The following is a 25,358-nucleotide window of genomic DNA, read 5'->3' as shown; positions in this document are numbered from 1 at the left end:
CCATTGGGAGAACTGGGTTAATGGGTGCTCAGAACCTCTGTGAACTATTTTTGCAACTTGTTATGAGTCTTTATTATTTCAAAATAAGAAGTTTGTGTAATAGAGGGAGTGAGAGAGAGGAAGACAATGGGGAGAGGGAGAAAGAAACAATGGAGGTTTCCAGTCAAGAAGTGGAATAAAACTGGTAAAAAATACAAATCAGTGGACTGATTTACCCTTTTATCTAAAACAACAACAACAACAAAATTTTGTAAACAGAAAAAAAGCACGAGTAAACAGTTTCTAAGACATTATATATCAGGTAAGGAGAGAAAGTGATCACTGAGGGATGGGAAATAAACAAAATGAGCCCCTGCCTAGTCCCTCGAGAGTCTCCAGGCTGTGGTACACAGGGAGAGGGAACCACTGTGGAACCCAGCAGACTCCCAGAGTTGAGGAGACCATGATGAGAGTCCAGACCAAGACAGTGAGAGTTCATAGGACAAAGTACCAGAGGAAAAAGAACCTTGGTGTTTGCACCAGTGCAAGAACACTGCGAGACTGGAAAAAAAAACATAACTTACAGGTATTGGGTAGAACACTTAGTTGTTAGAAACAGTTGTCCCTAGACTGAACATTCCTCTAGAACTGCCTAACAAATCACTAAAGCAAGAGATAAAAGGCTTAAACTGTTTCCAAGTAACGTAACTGCATCCCTGAACCAAGCTCAAGATTTACAATATCTGGCATTCAAAGATGATCAGACATGCAAAAAGGCAAGAAAATATAACCCATAATAAAGGGAATATCAGTTGAAATCCATCTAGAACAGATATAGATGTCTGAATTAGCAGAGAAGGAAAATAGAGTTATTATAACTATATTCTACCTGTTCGAATATAGCATAAAGTTAACTAAAGATGAAGACATGAAAGATGTAAAGAAGACCAAAATTGGATTTCTAGAAATGGAAACTGCAATGTCTGAACTGAAAAATACAGTGGATGGGATTAAACAAAAGATTTGAGGAACAGTCTTTCTGAGAATTTCTTGGGCAAAACGGATTGGCTACTTGCTCAAAACCTAGAGTACTGTTGACTTTGTTATTATTCCAGGTAATTGAGAGAAAATATAAATGATGGGAACCATTAAAACTAGCTCAAAAATATTTTCTTGTCGGTAATGACTTGTTAAGATGCCTGGAGTTACATTTTTGTCAAGGGGAGACTTGTAAACAGTTATTGAATGTTGACAACATTAAAACATTTGGTTATAGAATTGTATGTGGCTAGAGGTTTTATTTTTGAAAAGTATGCATTAAAATAATAAAATTTCATGTTTCATAGGTGTATGATTTACTTTCCTAGCCATTTGGTAAACTTTTTGAGGATATTAGCATGTCTTTGTACATCTTTTGAGTGTAAAGATATAAACTACTTTAGCATGGTGCTTCCCAATAGTGGGTGGTCAGTAGTGTATAAAAATGTAGAAGAGGGAATCCTCCAGCCGTGAACATTGAAGTTAAATATGCTGCTAATAAGGCAGTACAGAAATTATCTTCTGAACCAAATGTTTAAATAAAGTCTGTTATAAGGGTTGGGAGAGGGAGGTGGAGTTTCAGAACAAGGGAGGGGAAGGAGAAGCTCACCTTAGCCAAGAAGCTTTTTAAGCCTATTTTTAAACCAGAGAATTAAATTCTGCAAAGTACTACTTAGAGGCCTATCTTTGTGCACTAGTGCTGATTAGATTAGGTATATTTTGGGTTAAATAATGATTAATGTTTCTCAACTAGGTATTTGGGGGAAAATAAATAAAAGAACTTGGAAATTCATATATTTATATGGTTGGATTTGGACAGGGCAGACTTAGAGAACAAACACTGGAGTTTAAAAACGTATTCTGAGGGGTGCCTGGGTGGCACAGTTGATTAAGTGTCCAGCTCTTGGTTTCAGTTCAGGTTATGATCTCACAGTCCTAAGATTGAGCCCCACATCAGGCTCTGTGCTCAGCACAGGGTCTGCTTCAGATTCTCTCTCTCCCTCTTCCTCTACCCATGCTGCTCCTGCATGGGTCTCTTAAATAAATAAATAAATAAATAAATAAATAAATAAAATATTTTTAAAGACACCCAAAACCATGTCCTGAAAACAAACTTTTCCTCCCACTTAATGGAAGCCAAACTATATAGAGATAAGGTAGTCATTTCCCATTTTTGCCAAATACAACGTTATCCTTGGCAAAGGGAATTAAATTTACTTAATTTATTTTGTTGTTTTCTGCAACTGCAAGTTCCAATATGTGTTGCAAGATTTTTGTAGGAGGGAATTTATAAACTTTACAAATTAGAAGTAGAGTCTCCACAGATTCAGGCCAACCAAAGTATGAAGATCTTTGGGTAAATTACTTATAGGCAAAATAGGGAAAGCTATTTTTAAGCAACGTAAATGGAATTGTATAAACTGTCTTTCTTTTTGAGTATTGTTTCTAGGCTAAAACTGCTATGTGTTCATTTTGTTAGTAGCAGTAGCATTATGCGCAGTATAAGGGCCAAGGGCAGGCTGCCCCAAGATGGACTACTTTGGGATCAAGATTATTTCAAGTTAAAAGTAATCAAAACCCAGCAGAATGCAGGTAAAGCTGTCTACCGCCTCCTCAGCTGCATAAATTTACATTGGAAAGGAGAGTCTGAGCCAGCAAGAGAGCTATTAACAGTTAATAGCTATTAATAGCTATTAACCTACTCCCCTTTACCTAAGAAACTTATCTGCATAATGGGGCAACTTTTGTTTCTTAAAACATCTCCTTTCACTTTCCTGCTAATGGTCTTCTCCCCTTTGTATCAGGCCTATCCCTCTCCTTAGCTTATATAAACTTCATATTGCCTCATTGTCTTTGGGATTTCATGTGTGTGGATTCCTCATGTACACCTATTAAATTTGATTTTTTCCTGTAAATGTCTCATATCAGTTTGGTTCTAAGTCCAGCTAGAAGAACCCTAGGGCAGGGGAAGGTCTTCCATCCTTACAGTAGCCTCTACTGCTCCAAAAGGAAATGAGTAGATTGGCTTCTCCTTCCATAAGCAAGAAAAGCATGACTGCGGACGCAATGAATAAGTATATTAAGGAAAAAAAAATCTTAGATAGTTGGGGAAACCTTACTATTGTTTATACTTTGCTATTGATGCCAAATGGTGTGAAAAAATAATAAAGTTGGGGTGCCTGGGTGGCTCAGTCGGTTAAGCGGCTGCCTTCAGCTCAGGTCATGATCCCAGGGTCCGTATCAAGCCTCCCATCAGGATCCCTGCTCAGCAGAGAGCCTGCTTCTCCCTCTCCCTCTGCCTGCTGCTCTGCCTACTTGTGCTCTCTCTTTCTCTCTCAAATAAATAAATATTTTTAAAAAATAATAATAGTAATAATAAAGTTAGAGCAACCAACGCTTAGGATTTCCAGTTCTTTCCTCTACATTTATTTGAATTACTAGGAAAAAAATTGTGTTATAGAAAAACTCTTGGGTGCAGGTACATTGAAATTGTGACCTACCAAATGCAGCACAGGCACAAAAAGTACGTTTAAATTGACAAAGCTGAACCCCTTAATAACGAAGAGTTGGAAGAAAAAAAGCTCCCATGAAATAACAAAATTCAACTAGGTAAATTTGAAAATCTAAGTGGCTTTATTAAACAATTTATGAATTGGGCAGCACCTCACCAGTGAGTAGAGAGGCACACCAAAGAGTTGTACAAAATGGAAGGTTTTTCCAGGGGAGAATAGGGGTAAGAAAGTTATTAGCAAAAGAAGAAGATTGTTCCACGCTAGGCCCTGTCTAGGTTGAAAAAGCAAAGTGGTCTTATTATTCAAATGACCTGGTCTTCCTCTGGGATGGAGGGATGGAGAGGGCCCTTGTGACAAACTCATTGGCACTGACTGAAAAATTCCTGATGGACCAGCTAAGACTATATTTCTGGGGGAGTTTGAAACTGCAATTAGATTTTGTATTAAACACCTGTTTGGGAACTTGGCCTAAATGACACCATTTGGGCTTGGGATGGTTTTTTGTTCTTTGTGGGGTTTTGGTGTGTGTGTGTGTGTGTGTGTGTGTGTGTGTGTGTGTGGTTTGTTGTTTGTTTTTTTTGTTTGTTTGTTTTTACATTTCTAATACATGGATTTACCAAAAGGAATGAGATTTAACCAGTTTACTGAGAAGTAGAGTAACAATAGTACATAATAATAATATAGAGTAATAATTCTAAAGTAGAGAATACATAAATTCCAATACATTGAAATACAGCAAGAGAAGTGGAAAGAAAAACTCCAGAGGAAGTCATTGGATACTTGAAAGATGCAATTAACTCTAAAACATAGATAGACGAGATTATGACTCAGATGAAAGGAGAGGCAAGAACTCAGAGAAGAATTTGTATCAAAGAAGCACTTGACAGGAAGACTGGATGGTACAAAGCACCTTTTCATCAGCTAGGAACATCACATGGTACTAACAAAGGAAAAAGCTATACTAAAGAAAAGAATTGTTTCCTGATTTTTGTGCTTGGAGTCAGCAAAGAAAATGTGTATGAAGAATTGAGACAGTGTATTCACAAGTCTTTTCAGTTCAGATTTAACTGGTCTCTTAAATCCAGAATGGCAATGGAGCTTAAGAGGACATGTAACACCTTAATTACCTTGATTGAAAGAAAAAAACATGGAACTAGAAGAGAGATGGGAAATGAACCAGGTGAGCTCTATGCCTGCTACAGCATATTACCTGGAGGGAGTTTCCACGGTGCTGGCAGGAAGGGGTAATACAGACAGAGCCCAACAGACTGCTGACAAGGAAGAGACTAAGTATCTGGGGAAACTAGGACTGCTAGATTTCCCAAGAGAGAATTCAAGAGAGGAGGGAGCTGCACAGGGTGCCTGAGAGCATTCAGCAAAGTACTGATCAGCATGTGTGTCAGGAAACTACCTGATACTTGCCAGAGTGTGAATGAACCTCAAAATGATTATGCTGAGTGAAAGCACCTAGACTTTATATATACATACATACATGTATATATGTATATGGTTATGTATGTATGTATATATATATACAGATATATACACACATACATATACATACACACACACACACACACACACACACACACACACATGGTTTTATTCCACTCATTAAAATTTTAAAAAATGCAACTAATCTGTAGTGACACAAAGTAGATCAGTGTTTAGGATGTTGGGGGGGACTGTCTGGAGGTGACAGGCAGGGAAGGGACAGGAGGAAGAGCTGACAAAGGAGTACGAGGCAACTTGTAAGAGTGATGGATATAATCATTATTTTGATTGAAGAGATGGTTTCACATATGTCAGACCTTACTGTATTGCATATGTTAAGCACTTAGAGTTTGTCAGTTGTACTTAAACCTCTTTAAAACCAGCATACCAAAAAGACCCACAAAAACCCAAAAACAAAGAGTAGCTTCCCTTTCAGTTGTTCTGAGAGAATGAAAAGAGGGAACAAGCCCAGGTAACCTCTTTGCAACTCTCCCAACTCAGATTATCTTTTCTAAGACTTTTGCTGTTACAAAGTATTTTTCAGTTTCAGAGATGTGTGGTTAGGATCTTGTAGTCAAATACTGCTCTTGTCAATGAAGATATAACTATGCAATTTTGTGTTTCAGGGCTCACGAATCAAGCAAGCAAACATGAAAAATGGATTAAGGCTGATGCACCAAAAGGCACTGTAAATCTTAGAAGTCAAAGCTGGTTTCAGTCCCTAAAACTGCAGGACTGAGAATGATTTGAATTGTATTTATAATTTTTAGCAATGATTAGCAGATCTGTGACTACAAAAATGCAAACACCACAGTTCATATAAATGCTGAAAACAACAAATTGGAATGAATACTGGTGAATTGTCTTGTGGGGGCCTTTTCAAAATTTGTATTTAGCTATTATATTTGTTTCCTATTGCTCTGTAATGAAATTACCACAAACTTACCGTCTTAAAGTCACACTTACTTTTAGCTCACAGTTCTGTAGGTCAAGAGACCTGCATGGCTAGGTTCTCTGCTCAGGGTGGACAGGGCTGGACTCGGCATTAACCAGGCTGTGTTCTCATCTAGATGCTCTGGGCGGGGAAGTCTACTTTCAAGTCTGTTTATATTGGCAAGATCCAGTTCCCTCTGACTACTACTGAGGTCTCTGTTTTCTTGCTGTCCATCAGTGATCTCTCTAAGCTTGTACAGGCCATTTGCATTCCTTCTCATGTGGCCCTCTCCATCTTTAAGCCAGCAATGATGCATTCGGTTGTTTCTGGTACTTTGTATGTCTGACCTCTTCTGCAGCCAGCTGGAATAACTGCTTTTAAAGGGCTTAACTTGATTTGATCAAGCCTGCCCAGAATCATCTTTGTTTTGCTGTATAATGTAACATAATCATGGGAGTGCTATCTCCTCATATTTATAATTTCTGTTTACACTCAGGAGAAAGAGATTATACAAAGGCATAGGTAATGGGGAGAAGTTGTCTTAGAATGTCTTGCACCACAGCTCTCGTAACATGTTTGCTACTTAGAACCTCTTATGACAGTGTAAATTTAAGCTGTGAATAAAAACATCTAAAATGTGATGCATTTACTACTGATTTCTTTTCTTTCTTTCTTTCTTTTTTTTTTTTGGTGTAATTTAAGATATAATGCATTGGGAAGAGGAGAAACAATCAGCGATTTTTCACAATGAAGATTGATTTTCACTTTAACAAGTGTACTGTATAAAGTTATTTCCTGAATTCTCTTTCAAACCTGTCTACTTCTGGGACATTTAACTTACATAAGACTAAATAGTCCTATCTTTTGGATTATGTCTTTTATGATTAAGATAAATCAGTTCTTAAACAATGCTTTCTAATAAACCTTCTCAAATACTATGATTTATAATAATCTCTTTGTTAATATTTTATTTAGAGCTCTATTTTTAACTTTATAGTTACAAAACAAAAAGTAAACCGTGGAATATCTCAAAGTCTCCTTTAGTTCAATCTTCATGAAATCATAATTTATAGAAGTTGGGACAATATTCATGTTAGTATGTTTGATGTGGTTATAGTGTATGTGTGCTAAATTATTAAGTAGAGGAAACTGTAAGGCAGTGAGGCAGTTTTTATAATCTCTTTCACCCTCATGCAATTATATAAATATTTTCATGACTAAAAGTAAAGTTTATGAAATTAGTCAACAGCAGCCAGAAAGGTCATGAACATAACAGTTATAAATTGTATTTAAAATTATTAAAAGAATTGTACATATTTGAATCACATAGTCAAGTCCAAACAGAAAGGATAAGCTGCCATATTTTGGTCTCTTGAATACTCACCCATGGATAGCAAATGCTTAAGAGCTGAAGACCTAAGTAATAATTTCGATGTTTTGAGTGCTTTGCACTGAGAACTTGAAGATTTCTCCACATGTTCATTCTGCTTCTTGGCAACCTTTTAGCTCACCTTTTCTAACATCTACCCCTTTTCTTACATTTTTATAGTTATAAAATTTGTCTTTTCATAAAGAACAAATGTGTCTCCTGTCTTTGTTTAAAAGAGGATCTTTCTCAAAGAGTTTTGGAGCAAGCTTTGACAGTTAAATACCAAACACCCTGCTTGGTTTCTAGGGAACATAACAGGGTATCTTTCTCCTTACCCTTGATCTACCCCAAGTAGGTTTTATTCCTTTAGAAAGCAGTTGTCTCTTTTATAGGTCTCTCCAGTTGTGTGCTTGAAACACTTAGGGATCAGAAGCCAGTTTTTCTGCAGCTTCCAGGAATCTCTAGATTTAGTTAAAAATTACCCTATTAAGTCATCTTAAGTTCCTTGGCTCAGGTCTGAAAATTTCCTACTCAGCTGATTCCCCTGCTATCCACTTCTATGGTTCTAGCAACCATTCTACAGCTAAGTAATACTACCTTATTTAAAAACTCTTTCAAAATCAACCTTAAAGGGGGAGAATTATTAAAAGCATTTAGCTAATGTAGAAAACCTTATAACAATACCTTGTGTAGCCTATTTTAAATTTTTCAAAATTACTCATATTCTTTACCTTGAGTTTACCCTTACTTCAGATTTGTGGGATACAAGAAGACAGTGACTAATTTCACTTAAGAGATAAGGACCAACAGCATTTTTCACAGAACAAGCAATCCTAAAAATATTTTTTATAGAATAAACTATTAAAAATAAATAATAAATAAATTAAATAAATAAAAATAATAATAAACTATTAAAAATAAATCCATACAAATCCTAAAATTTGTATGGAACCAAAGTAGACCCTGAATAGCCAAAGCAGTCTTGAAAAAGAAAAACAAAACTGGATGTATCAGAATTCCAGATTTCAAATTATTTTACAAAGCTGCAGTAATCAGAACAGTATGGTACTGGCACAAAAATAAACAGATAGAAAGACCAGAAATAAATACACAATTATATGGTCAGTCTTCGATAAAGGAGGCAAAAGTATGCAATGAGAAAAAGATAGTCTCTTCAATAAATGGTGTTGAGAAAACTGGACCACTTTCCTGCACCATACACAAACTAAATTCAGAATGGATTAAGGACCTAAATGTGAAACCTGAAACCATGAAAATCCTAGAAGAGCACAAGCAGTAATTTCTCTGACACTGGCTGTAACAACATCTTTCTAGGATGTCTCCTGAGGCAAGGGAAAGAAAAGAAAATATATTGGACTACACCAAAATAAAAAGCTTCTGCATAGCAAAGGAAACAACCAACAAAACTAAAAGGCAACCTACTAAATGGGAGAAGATACTTGAAATGACATCTGATAAAGGGTTAATATCCAAAATACGTAGAGAACTTCTACAACTCAACACCAAAAAGCCAAATAATCCAATTAAAAAATGGACAGAAGACATGAACAGACACGTCTCCAAATAAGGCATATAGATGACCAACAGACACGTGAGAAGACATTCAGCATCATTATCAGGGAAATGCAAATTAAAACCACAATGAGATATCACCTTATACCTGCTGGAATGGCTAAAATAAAAAACAAGAAACAGCAATAAGTGGTGAGAATATAGAGAAAAAGAACTCTCTTGCACTGTCAGTGGGAATGCGAACTGGTACAGGCACTGTGGAAGACAGTGCAGAAATTCCTCAAAAAGTCAAAAATAGTGACACCTGCATGGCTCAGTCAGCTAAGTGTCTGCCTTCTGCTCATCTGGGACTGAGTCCCGTTTCGGGCCCCTGACTCGGTGAGGAGCCTGCTTCTCCCTCTGCCTGTGCTCGCTCTCTCTGACAAATAAATAAAATCTTTTAAAAACTAAAAATAGAGCTACCATATGATCCAGCAATCACACTCATGTATTTACCCAAAGAATATGAAAACGCTAATTCTAAAGGATATATACATCCTTTAGTGCAGCATTATTTACAATAGCTAAATTATGGAAGCAACCCAAATGTCCATTAACAGATGAATGAATAAAGAAGATGTGGAATATATATATTCAATGGAGTATTATTCAGCCATAAAAAGAATGAAATTTAATCATTTGCAACATGATTGGAGCTAGAGAGTTTTAAGGGTGCCTTTTGTGGGGGAGGTTTAAGATTTTATTCATTTGAGAGAGAGTGCAAGCCGGGGGAGAGGCAGAGGGAGAGGGAAAAGCAGACTTCCTGCTGAGCAGGGTGCCACACAGGGTGCCATCCCAGGACCCCAGGATCATTTAACCTGCTGAGCCACCCACGCACCCCAGGAGCTAGAGAGTATTATGCTAAGTGAAATAGGTCAGAGAAAGACAAACACCATATGATTTCATTCATATGTGGAATTTAAGAAACAAATGAACAAAGAAAAAAGACAAATGTAAAAACAGACTCTTAACTATAAAGAACAAACTGATGGTTACCAGAGTGGAGGTAGGTGGGGGGATGGGTGAAATAGGTGAAGGGAATTAAGAGTACACTTGCCATAATGAGCACTTAGTAATATATGGAATTATTGAATCAGTATATTGTATACCTAAAACTAAGATAACACTATATGTTAACTACAGAGGAATTAAATTTTTTTAAAAAAAGATAAGTAATGGAGAAAATAGAAAGGTTAAAAGAATTATCCAATATTACCAACACAGTTTGTTTGTGGCAGTCAGAACAGAGCTGGGCTTTTTCCTGGACCCTATCAACAGTAGTATCACATAATATCCAATAATGATAATACTAGCCTGTAATCATTTGAATTCTGTAGTTATTATCTTTTCCCAGAGTGGTAAAAATCCATAGATGAAAGCTTATTAAAAATAACAAGGAGGTACACAATAACCCATACCTCTTAGCATAAAGTAGGGAGAGCACCTTTTTTGACATAGCATAGTTTTTAAAATTCCTCCGTAGTGCCAATGTGATTAAAAAGAGACCTTTCTGAAACATTGCAGACTTCCTGTCAATTCACAGGTAGTTCATGTTTCATTTAATTTATCCCTGACTGTTAAGTCAAATGTAGAGGTGAGTTGGGGCGCCTGGGTGGCTCAGTGGGTTAAAGCCTCTGCCTTCGGTTCAGGTCGTGATCCCAGGGTCCTAGGATCGAGCCCCGCGTCGGGCTCTCTGCTCTGGTGGAAGCCTGCTTCCTCCCTCCTCTCTCTCTGCCTGCCTCTCTGCCTACTTGTGATGTCTCTCTCTCTCTGTCAAATAAATAAAATTTAAAAAAAAAAAATTAAAAAAAAATGTAGAGGTGAGTCTAGGGTCAAATGGCATTTAGTTCTTATTGTTACTTATCTGGAAATAACAAGAAAGGCTTGTTTCTGTTAAAAAATGTAAGTCTATACTTTTTATATCGTCACAGATTCTTAAAATCATTGCCCTGGCTCAAACTCTTACGCTGACTCATATGACCAACTCTGCTTTCTTTTGTAAAGAAAAGCTTCTAAATTCCTTATTAAAAAACGTTACATCTCGGGGCGCCTGGGTGGCTCAGTGGGTTAAAGCCTCTGCCTTAGGCTCGGGTCATGATCCCAGGGTCCTGGGATCAAGCCCCATATCGGGCTTTCTGCTCAGTGGGAAGCCTGCCTCCTCCTCTCTCTCTCTCTCTCTGCCTGCTTGTGATCTTTGTCTGTCAAATAAATAAATAAAATCTTTAAAAAAACAAAACAAAAAAAACCGTTATATCTCTCAGGGTTGTTTTATATAACTGTAACCTTGGATTTGGTAATCTCATCACAACTATTTGATTAACATAAATTTAAGTGGGAAAATTTCATAGTAACAATACTTGATTTGGCTTTTAAAAATCATGATTAAACCAATTAGAAGAACTAATAATGTATTTAGAAATATCTGAAGTTGGACTAAAAAAATCAGGAGATGGTTTGCTGCTTGTTTACACTGTTGCGATCCCACTGGTAAAAATACTTGTATCAGATGAAGTTATCAAGTTCTAGATTTTTTTTCTTCTTCCTGCTTGAGGCTGAAGGTCATGCTAGTTCCTCTTCACTATTGTGTGTTGACTCTGTCAGTATGACTTCTTCATCTCCTTTAAGTGGCGTTTCCTCATTTTGTTTTTTAAGGGGCTTGCCTTCATAATCATAGCCAAACCAAAACGGAGGGTCACTAGGGTTATATTCCTGCTGCTGAACTATAGACGACATTCTCTTTGCTGCCTCCCTGCAATAATAGTGATTCACGTTAGACAGATGCAGGAATAATTCCTAATGCAGAGTTTTTTCAAACTAGAGCAAATTTGGAATTACAGAACTGTCACAAGTCGAATGAATGTCACAGCTCTCTTGCAATCCTGAGAGGGAGGGTAAGGGTAGTTATATGCAAATATGCAGGGTCCCAAAGCTTAAGTAGCTCAGTAGCCCTCTGGTTGAGCCAGTTCAGAGATTAACGGACTCAGAGAATGGGTAAGGAAACTATGCATGGCAATGGAGTGGAAACACCGAGGGCACTCTGTGGTGCCCTTGAATGAGCATTCTGCCTGGAATTTCCAGTTTCTTTGGTGAGGGAGTACCCTAACCACCCAAACTCTGAACTCTCCTCATGCAGGAACTCTTAACCCAGAGTCCACAGATCCCTGTTGGATACATGGATGAACTTCAGGGAGATCCATGAAGTCCCTGAAAATTGATGCAGTTTTGTATCTAATATACATTTTTCTGAGGAGAGGGTTTGTAACTTTCATCAAACTTGCAAAGGTGTCAGTGACCAAAATGATTAAAAATACAATTACTTTCTTTCTTAGGAAGTAAGGAAGAAAGCAAAAAAAGGATCTAAAAGTCGTTCTGGACCCATTTTAAGATGGGGCAGGGGGGTTTCCACCCCCAAGCTTCTCTTAGCAGCTGGATGTCTTACGATTTAACTCAATTCTGACACTACCTACCCAGAGACAACACCGGATACCACAGGTTAAAGGCTCAGTCTCACTAGACTGCCCTCCACTTTAGATACCAATCGCATCCTGGTTGGTGCTCAGGCGTCTGACTGACCAGCTATAGAGCAGAAGTTCCAACAACTCCCCCCCCCCCGCCCCCAATCCCCGCCCTTCTTGGGTTTGAGTAATTTGCTAGAGTTGTTCACAGAACTCAGAGAAACATTTTGCTTACTGGATCGTATTATAAAAGGTGTAACTCAGGGTTAGCCAGATGGAAGAGATATATAGGACAGGGAGTGGGGAAAGGGTATGCCCTCTCCAGATGTACCACTCCCCAAATCTATGCACATTAACCAACCGGAAGCTGTCTAAACCCTGTCCCGTGAAGAGTTTATGGAGGCTTCATTATATGAACATGTTTGATGAAATCATTGCTCATTGGTGATTGATTTAATCTCCCCTCCCAGGAAATCAGAGGGAGAGACTGAAAGTTCCACCCCTCTGTTTATGGTTGGTTTCCCTAGCAACCAACTTCCATCTGAAGGTGCTTTCCAAAAGTCACTTCATTAACATAAACCCAATTGTGGTGGAAAGGAGTTTGTTATAAATAACAAGGCACCTATTTAACCTTTATGTCTCTAAACTGACTTCAGGAATGGGGTACAAGACCAAAAATTATGACAAAGATGCTCTCATTGCTCTTATTGACCAGGAAATTTCAAGGGTTTTGGGAGATGTGAGCTGAGAACCATGAAGGAAGACCAAATATATATTGATTATCTAAATGACCAAAATATATTTCTCATAAAATCACAATATCACGGCCTCAGAAAACAACAGTATATCTAACTTGAAAGTGCCTTTTCAAGGGTAGAACAGTGCCATTTTTCTAGGAAGTTGGTTTGAATGTTGAGATCAGTACTTTAAAAAAAAAATGAGTAATTGACTATTACCATATATTACGTTGAGTTATTAATTACAAACTTCTGGAAATAGTCATTGATAAAGAAGATGATATTACCAAGTGCTTTGAGTTAAATTTGTGCTCAATGGCTATATGAGTTCAGGCAGCACAATGAAATTGGAAAAGGCTGAGATGCCTCAGTTGTTTAAAATGCTATTTCATTTGAACCAAATTTCAGATGTATTAAATTATAACCAAACTCAAAAGGGAGACAACCATAGCATTGCTAATTCCATCTCTTACCACATTGCTTTTGGCATATATAATTGCCATCACATAATACAAAAACTAAAAACAAAACAAAACAAAAACCCACACGTTTAAAGAACCATGTGAGTAAAAGCAAATTATATAAATTTCTAGTTCTGAGCCACCAATCCTATGAACTAAAACTTGAGAAACAAGTGTCTTCTCTTTAGAGAAGTACTTATTCTCAAATTTGAAAATGATAAGTTTATGGTCAAAGATGAAGTTTTGCATTGTTAATGTTTTAATTTTTTTAAGTGTGGTCCTACATTTGAAACTTCTTATATGATCTTTATATGTCCTCTAAGTAGGACATCATTACGCAGTAATAATAGTGTTATATCTTTAGCTCTCCCCCAATTTCTTCTGAAGATTATTCTTGCTTTCCAATTCTATGGAGTTGAGATTGCCATGTTTTTGAGGGTGTTTTCCATGAGATTGTTTTCCCTTGAGTACTTACTGCAACATAATACCAAGTGTTGAGGGAACCTGAAGCATAAAATATTTGCATCAGTTTCAAATATAAAACACTACCCTAGGCAACAGAGCTTCATCGTTACTTACCCTTCACCCCATGTCTGCCTATTTAAACTCAATCAGTCTTTCAAAACTTCAAACCAATCCAGTCTCTTGTAAAGACCCAACCCCAATCCCTTCCTCCTCTGAATTCTATAGGAAGTTGATCATGGAGTTAATTATTTTCCAATACATAGTTTCGTGGCATTAATTGTTTGTCATTTTAAGCTTTATTATTTTCCTTTTGTTTGAGAAGGTAATAAGTTATTTAAGGGTGTATTCCATTTCTTCATTGACCTCTTCAATGACAAGGAAAACAAGATATTTTCAGCAGTTTACACCGAGGGAAGCCCTTTTTGCTCTCTTCTGCAGGTTTGTTTGAGGCATTCCTAGGTTGCTATTCCCAGCACCCTCTTAGCCCCCTGCCTCCCAAATAGCAGAGCTCTGGACACGCGTACCGTAGTTCACAGTTGTTGGTCATGATTCAGTGTCACAGATGACAAGACCAATACAATTACAGGCAATAATGGTCTTGACCTTTAGGAAACTGATGAGTTTGGGGAGTAAAAGATTTGTAAGTAATTCACCAAAGAATATGTAATCACTGGCCTCAGAAGAGCAACAGTTCTTGAGAGGTGTGATAAGCTATAGGATGATAAGTACTCTTAATGCTAAATTTAGTAACATTTAAATAATGGGTCATACTACAAGCTACAAGCCCCGGTAAATGCGAAGATAATTAGGACAAATAATGGGAGTTTGAGGAAAAAAATAAAACAAGAGAGTTGGGGATACGGAATCCTCAATATAGACAAGAAAAATAGGGAATGAATAGGGAAGACTACTCATTAAATGCAACGCAGTGGGACAGAATCAAAATGAGTTTCATGTTGAGCACTACCCATGGGGGATGTACTCCATGGTTTATGCTGTTAACTTTAAGCAGAGCAAGAGCAGTTTTATTTAAGATAAAAAATAAGTTTATTTGGGAATAACAGAGGAATTGTAGTTCAGGACAAGCAATGTATGGTAAACCATAGGTAAGTCCAAAAGGGAAGCTCAGCTTTTGTAATGTTTTCAGAGGAAATTGGGGAGGGTTGTTTTCAACAAAAGTTTATTGGAGAAGAACAAGAGTTTGAGGTTGTGGCAGTTTCTCACCGACTGCAAGTGGCAGGCAGTGCGTTGTTGCTGGGGCAGGGAGGGATCCTCCTTCCTTTTCTCAAAAGCAGGTAATAAAATTCCTGTGAAAAATGTCCTCCCTTTTTGAAATACAGTTGACCCTTGAAAAACACAAGGGTTAGGGGTGCTGATCCCTTATTTCTTGTCTCTATGCCACCCTTACCTTAGCTCTTAGTGGTAAGCACTGCTCTTTGTTCTACCCATAGTCCTCTTCAGTGGAACTAAACATGCGAGAGTCCCCTGACCATTGGGGATGATGGTTACAGACCAGAGAGGAGCGAAGGATCAGGTCTCAGACCCTTCTTCCCTTCCCTTCTTCTGCCAGGAAGTAGGAGGTTAATGGCTTTCTGTAGTCTAGAGTATTTCTAAGGCATATCTTAAAGTATGGTTTCACAGCAAGGGTAGTGGGGAAAAAACCTGAAAATCTGAATCTGTCCTGGGGAAAATCTGGGTTTATTAGAATCTGAATGCCAGTGTAGACTACTCCCTAATCCACTTTTTCTCCACCTTTTAGAAAATCCGCAGCCCCTGAACATGCCGTCCTCACCACCTTACTTGGACCTTTGGCATCCATCCTTTTAGGACTGACTCCTAACACTCAGGACCTGGCCAAGGGAACAGATCAGCATGGTCACTGCCAACAAATATCTCTGAGTTCTTTTTCAAACATCCTGTTTTGCTATGTGTTTGCACGTATGCACTTTTGAACAGTATCCAGAAACTTGAAAATGTAGAAATGAATGTTCCTGCCAGAAAGAACACACACACTCTCTTTCTCTCTTTTAAAGTAGTTTGGTATCGCGGTATGGTCAATATATGGAAGCTAGGAAATGCTAAAAAGAAAATACATGGTTAGGAATTACTATGTGTTCTTTCTTAGCGTGCATATGGAATCCTTTGATTCCCTTGCACTCTGGCTTGCCCTAAGTGTCTTTAAGGTCCTTGGATCTTGTAGGAGATGCTTTGGGAACCAAATCAGTGTGCTGCAGAGGTTAGTATTCATTACTCCTTTAATTGGTGAGACAGGTTTATCTGGGTTAATATAGAACATGATTTTCAAAATGATATGTCAGAAACATTGTGAAGTATCCCATTAAATGGTTTTTTTTAAATTTTATTTTTTATAAACATATATTTTTATCTCCAGGGGTACAGGTTTGTGAATCGCCAGGTTTACACACTTCACAGCACTCACCATAGCACGTACCCTCCCCAATGTCCATAATCCCACCACCCTCTCCCAACCCCCCTCCCCCCATCAACCCTCAGTTTGTTTTGTGAGATTAAGAGTCACTTATGGTTTGTCTCCCTCCCAATCCCATCTTGTTTCATTTACTCTTCTCCTACCCCCTTAACCCACCATGTTGCATCTCCTTTCCCTCATATCAGGGAGATCATATGATAGTTGTCTTTCTCCAATTGACTTATTTCGCTAAGCATGATACCCTCTAGTTCCATCCACGTCGTCGCAAATGGCAAGATTTCATTTCTTTTGATGGCTGCATAGTATTCCATTGTGTATATATACCACATCTTCTTTATCCATTCGTCTGTTGATGGACATCTAGGTTCTTTCCATAGTTTGGCTATTGTAGACATTGCTGCTATAAACATTCGGGTGCACGTGCCCCTTCGGATCACTACGTTTGTATCTTTAGGGTAAATACCCAGTAGTGCAATTGCTGGGTCATAGGGTAGTTCTAGTTTCAACATTTTGAGGAACTTCCATGCTGTTTTCCAGAGTGGTTGCACCAGCTTGCATTCCCACCAACAGTGTAGGAGGGTTCCCCTTTCTCCGCATCCTCGCCAGCATCTGTCATTTCCTGACTTGTTAATTTTAGCCATTCTGACTGGTGTGAGATGTTATCTCATTGTGGTTTTGATTTGTATTTCCCTGATGCCGAGTGATATGGAGCACTTTTTCATGTGTCTGTTGGCCATCTGGATGTCATTTGCAGAAATGTCTGTTCATGTCCTCTGCCCATTTCCTGATTGGATTATTTGTTCTTTGGGTGCTGAGTTTGCTAAGTTCTTTATAGATTTTGGACACTAGCCCTTTATCTGATATGTCATTTGCAAATATCTTCTCCCATTCTGTCAGTTGTCTTTTGGTTTTGTTAACTGTTTCCTTTGCTGTGCAAAAGCTTTTGATCTTGATAAAATCCCAATAGTTCATTTTTGCCCTTGCTTCCCTTGCCTTTGGCGATGTTCCTAGGAAGATGTTGCTGTGGCTGAGGTCGAAGAGGTTGCTGCCTGTGTTCTCCTCAAGGATTTTGATGGATTCCTTTCTCACATTGAGGTCCTTCATCCATTTTGAGTCAATTTTCGTGTGTGGTGTAAGGAAATGATCCAATTTCATTTTTCTGCATGTGGCTGTCCAATTTTCCCAACACCATTTATTGAAGAGGCTGTCTTTTTTCCATTGGACATTCTTTCCTGCTTTGTCGAAGATGAGTTGACCATAGAGTTGAGGGTCTATTTCTGGGCTCTCTATTCTGTTCCATTGATCTGTGTGTCTGTTTTTGTGCCAGTACCATGCTGTCTTGATGATGACAGCTTTGTAATAGAGCTTGAAGTCCGGAATTGTGATGCCACCAACTTTGGCTTTCTTTTTCAATATTCCTTTGGCTATTCGAGGTCTTTTCTGGTTCCATATAAATTTTAGGATTATTTGTTCCATTTCTTTGAAAAAAATGGATGGTACTTTGATAGGAATTGCATTATATGTGTAGATTGCTTTAGGTAGCATAGACATTTTCACAATATTTATTCTTCCAATCCAGGAGCATGGAACATTTTTCCATTTCTTTGTGTCTTCCTCAATTTCTTTCATGAGTACTTTATAGTTTTCTGTGTATAGATTCTTAGTCTCTTTGGTTAGGTTTATTCCTAGGTATCTTATAGTTTTGGGTGCAATTGTAAATGGGATTGACTCCTTAATTTCTCTTTCTTCTGTCTTGTTGTTGGTGTAGAGAAATGCAACTGATTTCTGTGCATTGATTTTATATCCTGATACTTTACTGAATTCCTGTACAAGTTCTAGCAGTTTTGGAGTGGAGTCTTTTGGGTTTTCCACATATAGTATCATATCATCTGCAAAGAGTGATAGTTTGACTTCTTCTTTGCCAATTTGGATGCCTTTAATTTCCTTTTGTTGTCTGATTGCTGAGGCTAGGACTTCTAGTACTATGTTGAATAGCAGTGGTGATAACGGACATCCCTGCCGTGTTCCTGACCTTAGCGGAAAAGCTTTCAGTTTTTCTCCATTGAGAATGATATTTGCGGTGGGTTTTTCATAGATGGCTTTGATAATATTGAGGTATGTGCCCTCTATCCCTACACTTTGAAGAGTTTTGATCAGGAAGGGATGCTGTACTTTGTCAAATGCTTTTTCAGCATCTATGGAGAGTATCATATGGTTCTTGTTCTTTCTTTTATTAATGTGTTGTATCACATTGATTGATTTGTGGATGTTGAACCAACCTTGCAGCCCTGGAATAAATCCCACTTGGTCATGGTGAATAATCCTTTTAATGTACTGTTGAATCCTATTGGCTAGTATTTTGGTGAGAATTTTCGCATCTGTGTTCATCAAGGATATTGGTCTGTAGTTCTCTTTTTTGATGGGATCCTTGTCTGGTTTTGGGATCAAGGTGATGCTGGCCTCATAAAATGAGTTTGGAAGTTTTCCTTCCATTTCTATTTTTTGGAACAGTTTCAGGAGAATAGGAATTAGTTCTTCTTTAAATGTTTGGTAGAATTCCCCCGGGAAGCCATCTGGCCCTGGGCTTTTGTTTGTTTGGAGATTTTTGATGACTGTTTCAATCCCCTTACTGGTTATGGGTCTGTTCAGGCTTTCTATTTCTTCGTGGTTCAGTTGTGGTAGTTTATATGTCTCGAGGAATGCATCCATTTCTTCCAGATTGTCAAGTTTGTTGGCGTAGAGTTGCTCATAGTATGTTCTTATAATTGTCTGTATTTCTTTGGTGTTCGTTGTGATCTCTCCTCTTTCATTCATGATTTTATTTATTTGGGTCCTTTCTCTTTTCTTTTTGATAAGTCTGGCTAGGGGTTTATCGATCTTATTAATTCTTTCAAAGAACCAGCTCCTAGTTTCGTTGATTTGTTCTATTGTTTTTTTGGTTTTTATTTCATTGATTTCTGCTCTGATCTTTATGATTTCTCTTCTCCTGCTGGGTTTAGGCTTTCTTTCTTGTTCTTTCTCCAGCTCCTTTAGGTGTAGGGTTAGGTTGTGTACCTGAGACCTTTCTTGTTTCTTGAGAAAGGCTTGTACCGCTATATATTTTCCACTCAGGACTGCCTTTGTTGTGTCCCACAGATTTTGAACCGTTGTGTTTTCATTATCATTTGTTTCCATGAATTTTTTCAATTCTTCTTTAATTTCCTGGTTGACCCATTCATTCTTTAGAAGGATGCTGTTTAGTCTCCATGTATTTGGGTTCTTTCCAAATTTCCTCTTGTGATTGAGTTCTAGCTTCAGAGCATTGTGGTCTGAAAATAGGCAGGGAATGATCCCAATCTTTTGATACCGGTTGAGACCTGATTTAGGACCGAGGATGTGATCTATTCTGAAGAATGTTCCATGTGCACTAGAGAAGAATGTGTATTCTGTGCCTTTGGGATGAAATGTTCTGAATAGATCTGTGATGTCCATCTGGTCCAGTGTGTCATTTAAGGCCTTTATTTCCTTATTGATCTTTTGCTTGGATGATCTGTCCATTTCAGTGAGGGGAGTGTTAAAGTCCCCTACTATTATTGTATTATTGTCGATGTGTTTCTTTGATTTTGTTATTAATTGGTTTATATAGTTGGCTGCTCCCACGTTAGGGGCATAGATATTTAAAATTGTTAGATCTTCTTGTTGGACAGTTCCTTTGAGTATGATATAGTGTCCGTCCTCATCTCTTATTATAGTCTTTGGCTTAAAATCTAATTGATCTGATATAAGGATTGCCACTCCTGCTTTCTTCTGATGTCCATTAGCATGGTAAATTCTTTTCCACCCCCTCACTTTAAATCTGGAGGTGTCTTCGGGTTTAAGATGAGTTTCTTGTAGGCAACATATAGATGGGTTTTGTTTTTTTATCCATTCTGATACCCTGTGTCTTTTGATTGGGGCATTTAGCCCATTAACATTCAGGGTAAGTATGGAGAGATAGGAATTTAGTGCCATTGTATTGCCTGTAAGGTGACTGTTATTGTATATTGTCTCTGTTTCTTTCTGATCTACTACTTTTAGGGTCTCTCTTTGCTTAGAGGACCCCTTTCAATATTTCCTATAGAGCTGGTTTGGTATTTGCAAATTCTTTCAGTTGTTGTTTGTCCTGGAAGCTTTTAATCTCTCCTTCTATTTTCAATGATAGCCTAGCTGGATATAGTATTCTTGGCTGCATGTTTTTCTCGTTTAGTACTCTGAATATATCATGCCAGCTCTTTCTGGCCTGCCAGGTCTCTGTGGATAAGTCTGCTGCCAATCTAATATTTTTACCATTGTATGTTACAGACTTCTTTTCCCGGGCTGCTTTCAGGATCTTCTCTTTGTCACTAAGACTTGTATATTTTACTATTCGGTGACGGGGTGTGGACCTATTCTTATTGATCTGAGGGGGGTTCTCTGAACCTCCTGGATTTTGATGCTTGTTCCCTTTGCCATATTGGGGAAATTCTCTCCAATAATTCTCTCCAATATACCTTCTGCTCCCCTCTCTGTTTCCTTTTCTTCTGGAATCCCAATTATTCTAATGTTGTTTCATCTTATGGTGTCACTTATCTCTCGAATTCTCCCCTCGTGGTCCAGTAGCTGTTTGTCCCTCTTTTGCTCAGCTTCTTTATTCTCTGTCATTTGGTCTTCTATATCGCTAATTCTTTCTTCTGCCTCATTTATCCTAGCAGTGTGAGCCTCCATTTTTGATTGCACCTCATTAATAGCTTTTTTGATTTCAACTTGGTTAGATTTTAGTTCTTTTATTTCTCCAGAAAGGGCTTTTATATCTCCCGAGAGGGTTTCTCTAATATCTTCCATGCCTTTTTCGAGCCCGGCTAGAACCTTGAGAATCGTCATTCTGAACTCTAGATCTGACATATTACCAATGTCTGTACTGATTAGGTCCCTAGCCTTTGGTACTGCCTCTTGTCCTTTTTTTTGTGGTGAATTTTTCCGCCTTGTCATTTTGTCCAGATAAGAGTATATGAAGGAGCAAGTAAAATACTAAAAGGGTGGCAACAACCCCAGGAAAATATGCTTTAGCCAAATCAGAAGAGATCCCAAATCGTGAGGGGGGAGAAAGGGGATAAAAAGAGGTTCAGAAAGAAAAAAAAAAAAAGAAACAATTAAAAAAAGAAAACCAATAAAGAAAAAATATAAAAAGGAAAAAAATATATATATATATTAGATAAACTAGTTAAAAAACGTTAAAAAAGAAAAGGGTAAAAGTTAAAATAATTTAGCAGAAGAAGAAAAAAAAATTGAAAAAGAAAAAAAAATTAAATTAACTGCAAGGCTAAAGAATCATGGGGAGAAAGCCATGAGTTCCATGCTTTGCTTTCTCCTCCTCTGGAATTCCGCTGCTCTCCTTGGTATTGAAACCGCACTCCTTGGTACGTGAACTTGGTCCTGGCTGGGCTTCTTGTTGATCTTCTGGGGGAGGGGCCTGTTGTAGTGATTCTCAAGTGTCTTTGCCCCAGGCGGAGTTGCACCGCCCTTACCCCCGGGCCGGTCTGAGTAATCTGATCGGGTTTGCTTTCGGGAGCTTTTGTTCCCTGAGCGCTTTCCGTAGAGTTCCGGAGGGCGGGAATGAAGATGGCGGCCTCCCGGTCTCCGGCCCGGAGGAGCCGAGAGCCCGGGGCTCCACTCCTCAGTGCGCCCTCAGAGAACAGTGCCCAATTACTCCCGTCACCCTGCCTCTGGCCGCGCTCGGAGCTGACCAAGCCTGCGACCGGTTCAAGGTAACCCCGAGCTTAGAGCTCACTCCTCGGCTCTGTCTCTGTAGCCGGCTTCCCCGTTCTAATACCTGTAGGCTCTGCAACACTCAGACACCCCCGATCCTTCTGTGACCCTGCGGGACCTGAGGCCACGCTGACCCTGCGTGGGCTTCACCCCGGTTAAGCCTCTGGAGCGATGTCCCTCAGCGGAACAGACTTTTAAAAGTCCCGATTTTGTGCTCCGTTGCTCCGCCGCTTGCCGGGAGCCGGCCCCTCCCCCCGCGGTCTATCTTCCCGTCGCTTTGGATTCACTTCTCCGCCAGTCCTACCTTTCAGAAAGTGGTTGATTTTCTGTTTCTAGAGTTGCTGTTCTTCTTCTCTTCGATCTCCCATTGGATTTGTAGGTGTTTGCAATCTTTAGATAAGCTATCTAGCTGATCTCCCGCTATCTGAAGTAGTCTCAGCCTGCTACTTCTTCGCCATCTTGACTCCTCCCATTAAATGTTTAATAATAATGAGGTACAGAATTTTGTAAGTGATTTTTGGGTTTTATAAATTAAAGGAGGTTTGAGGTGATTCCCATAATAACATTACTTGCCCTCACACCTATTTCCTCCTAGTTTCTTGAGTTGGCAATAAAGGGCGGGGGGTGTTGGAGCCAACACTAAGACCACCAGTAATCCAAGTAAACTGAGCTCAACAGAACTCATGTCTCCCCTTCTTCAAATCCTTTGAATGTTAAGAGCTTTCAAAAAGCTTGAAAATCTCTAATCTAAAGGCAAAAGAGCAACATAGTAATGATAAAGACAGAGGTACAAAGTATAGCTCTGCCTTTTATTTGTTTGTGGACACTGAGTTATTTAAGCTGCTTAAACCACCTTTCTTATTCATTTTTATGGTAATGTGGGTATTTATGAGGATTAGATGAGATGGTAAACATAAAATAGGATTGACATGATGCATAGCAAATAATTGTTAAGAAATATTATTTGTTCATACTAATAATAACATTAAGTAGTTCCAGATCACAAAGGTCTTTCCCCAAAGATTTTTCCATGAGCTGGAGAAGAGAACTCTGGTTAAGTTTTATTTCCTAGCAATGGACCTCTCAGGGTGGCTGGCTAGTAATCCGTGCTGCCAGCAACTGCTTACAGAAGGCCTTCAAGAAATTTCTGCCCTGCTCTTTGGGGCTTCTAAAGGCCACCAAGACTCTACTCTTCAGAGTTGAAAGTTTTGGACTCTGGACACAAAAATGTCAGAAAGGGCCCTCTATCGTTTGCTAATTATTGACTTAACATCTCTTTTAACTCTTTGTGGTTCTGTCCCTCCTGGGTTGTGGAGACCATTGTTTGGGTCTTTCTCCCGCTCTCTCACTATGCTTTTCTTCCTTTCCATGCTTTCTTGTTTTTCCCACAGAGGGCCATACATTGAAAGGCTGGTTGGACACAATTGCTTCAAATCTAGTCAGATAAGTCTTGTCATGTTTATGATCATAGTTGCTACTTATTCCTCCTTGAATTAAAGGAGCCTAGATTGTGTCTCCAAATGATGCTTCTGGAACCGCTTCTTGTGATCTCTTTAGGCTCTGGGACTGGTAGAATGACAGCATATCTCATGCTTGAAGCTCTCTTGCAAAAGAGCTGTAGCCAGTTTGCTCATCGACCAAAAGTTTGCTACTCCCCTGGTTCAACAGCACAGGCATCTTTGATTTGCAAAGCTGGTACAATATTTTTAGAGTCCATTGAGTATGGGGGAATTTATACATAGAAAAGTTTCTTCTGATGGCTGTAATTGGATTTTAAGAGCCACATCATACAATGTTTTCTTGTTCAAATGGAATCAAATGTGTGGGAGTCCATCACCTTGTGATTCAAAGCCCCTGAACCTCCTCCCAAACAAAAAAAATTTCCTCTCTCCCAACTACCAAATGTTCCATTTCACCCAGACAAAACAGCCACTGCAGTTAAGGGAGCCACATGAGCCCTTGTAAGAGCAAACAACTCTACTTTTTTAGAGTGAACCAAGATAGGTAAGTGATTAGACATCGTCATGTACTTGAGTCTTGAAAGGCTCATCCAAGGATTTAAGTGGAGAAGGAAGCTGCTATATAATCCTTAGAGCTGACCCCAAAACAACCTGACTCTGGCCAGGCCTTAACACGTTTCCAGAGTTTTCAGGACCAGGTATTTTGGGAGCTCCTTGGCTGAAAAACAGTGCCCTGTCCTAGAAGCTGGAAGTCAAGACAAGTACTCGGAACCTTACTAGTGCAAATGCTGAGACTCTCCAAGCCACTCTACTGTGGGGACTGCCTTCTTTATTGCTAGACAAAGATAGAATCAAAGGATTATAGGCCTCTTTCCTACTGGAGCTTAGCAGGGGTGGGCCTATGAGGAAGACTGAGGTGGTTTGGCCATTTTAGACAATGAGATGGACAAAAACCAGTTCCCCTCCAAGCCCTAGGACCATGTTTTCTTCTTGCTGGTAGGGACAGCCACACTTGGTGGTAGAAAACAAGAAAGACCCTGGCTATCCTAGCTTGGGGAAAGGAATTTTTCATAGATCCAACTAGTTAACTAGAGTTTTGCATTAGGTTTTGTTGCCAAGCCTAGCTAGTAGTAAAGTCTTACTTTGCCTTGTTTTGTTTTCTTCACATATTTTTTATCTAGTGACCTTGAAGCAGAGTGAGCAGTCAAAGGCAGGATTAGGATATTACCAGATATTTTGGGTCTTCTTAACCAAACACCATTATTTATCATGTTTTAATATCCCATACCATTATTAGGTTCATAGGGGCTCATGCCAGAAATTCTCCATTAATTTTTACTTAAAATCCCACTTATGAGAAGTTCAGTGATATTACCTCCCCAAAAAAGTGATTGTCAAAATGCAGTCAGAAGATTAGAAGCCAAACTGCTTTGTGTAGTATGTTATTCATTCATTGTCATCCTATCCAAAGTTGTGTGTTTAATGATATGACAAGGTTGGCAGGGACTCCCAGGACCTTATTTCATGGTACCGTTTTTCAATGAAGATAATAGTATCTGTGTCAGTCATCTCTAGACCTATTGAGAAGAGTTGAGTCTCCACTCCTTTTCAAAAAATTTCAGACCTTTTCTTTTTTTCTCACTCAGCTGCCCTCCCCTGAACAGGCCTG

At 38.8% G+C, this 25,358-nt stretch overlaps 2 protein-coding genes across 6 annotated transcripts in view; one reads left to right on the top strand and one right to left on the bottom strand.

Annotated features, from left to right (window-relative positions):
* Window positions 1-6,768, top strand: part of LOC111155348 (family with sequence similarity 185 member A) — a 56,224-nt gene extending 49,456 nt beyond the window's left edge. For all 4 annotated transcript variants that reach the window (XM_022515502.1, XM_022515500.1, XM_022515501.1 and 1 more), the window contains one exon: window positions 5,651-6,768. In XM_022515502.1, the coding sequence (XP_022371210.1) occupies window positions 5,651-5,763 (113 nt within the window). In that variant the 3' untranslated portion in view covers window positions 5,764-6,768. The remainder of the gene's footprint in view (window positions 1-5,650) is intronic.
* Window positions 6,769-11,458: 4,690 nt separating this feature from the next.
* LOC111155307 (F-box and leucine rich repeat protein 13) overlaps window positions 11,459-25,358 on the bottom strand; it is a 224,886-nt gene continuing 210,986 nt past the window's right edge. For both annotated transcript variants that reach the window (XM_022515450.1, XM_022515449.1), the window contains exon 17: window positions 11,459-11,648. In XM_022515450.1, the coding sequence (XP_022371158.1) occupies window positions 11,459-11,648 (190 nt within the window). The remainder of the gene's footprint in view (window positions 11,649-25,358) is intronic.

The sequence above is a fragment of the Enhydra lutris genome, unplaced genomic scaffold (genome assembly GCF_002288905.1).
Source record: "Enhydra lutris kenyoni isolate GAN:26980312 unplaced genomic scaffold, ASM228890v2 scaffoldscaffold40, whole genome shotgun sequence".
Lineage (NCBI taxonomy): Eukaryota > Metazoa > Chordata > Mammalia > Carnivora > Mustelidae > Enhydra > Enhydra lutris.
Note: the sequence above shows the minus strand (reverse complement) of the source record. Positions and strands in the feature narration are given on the sequence as shown.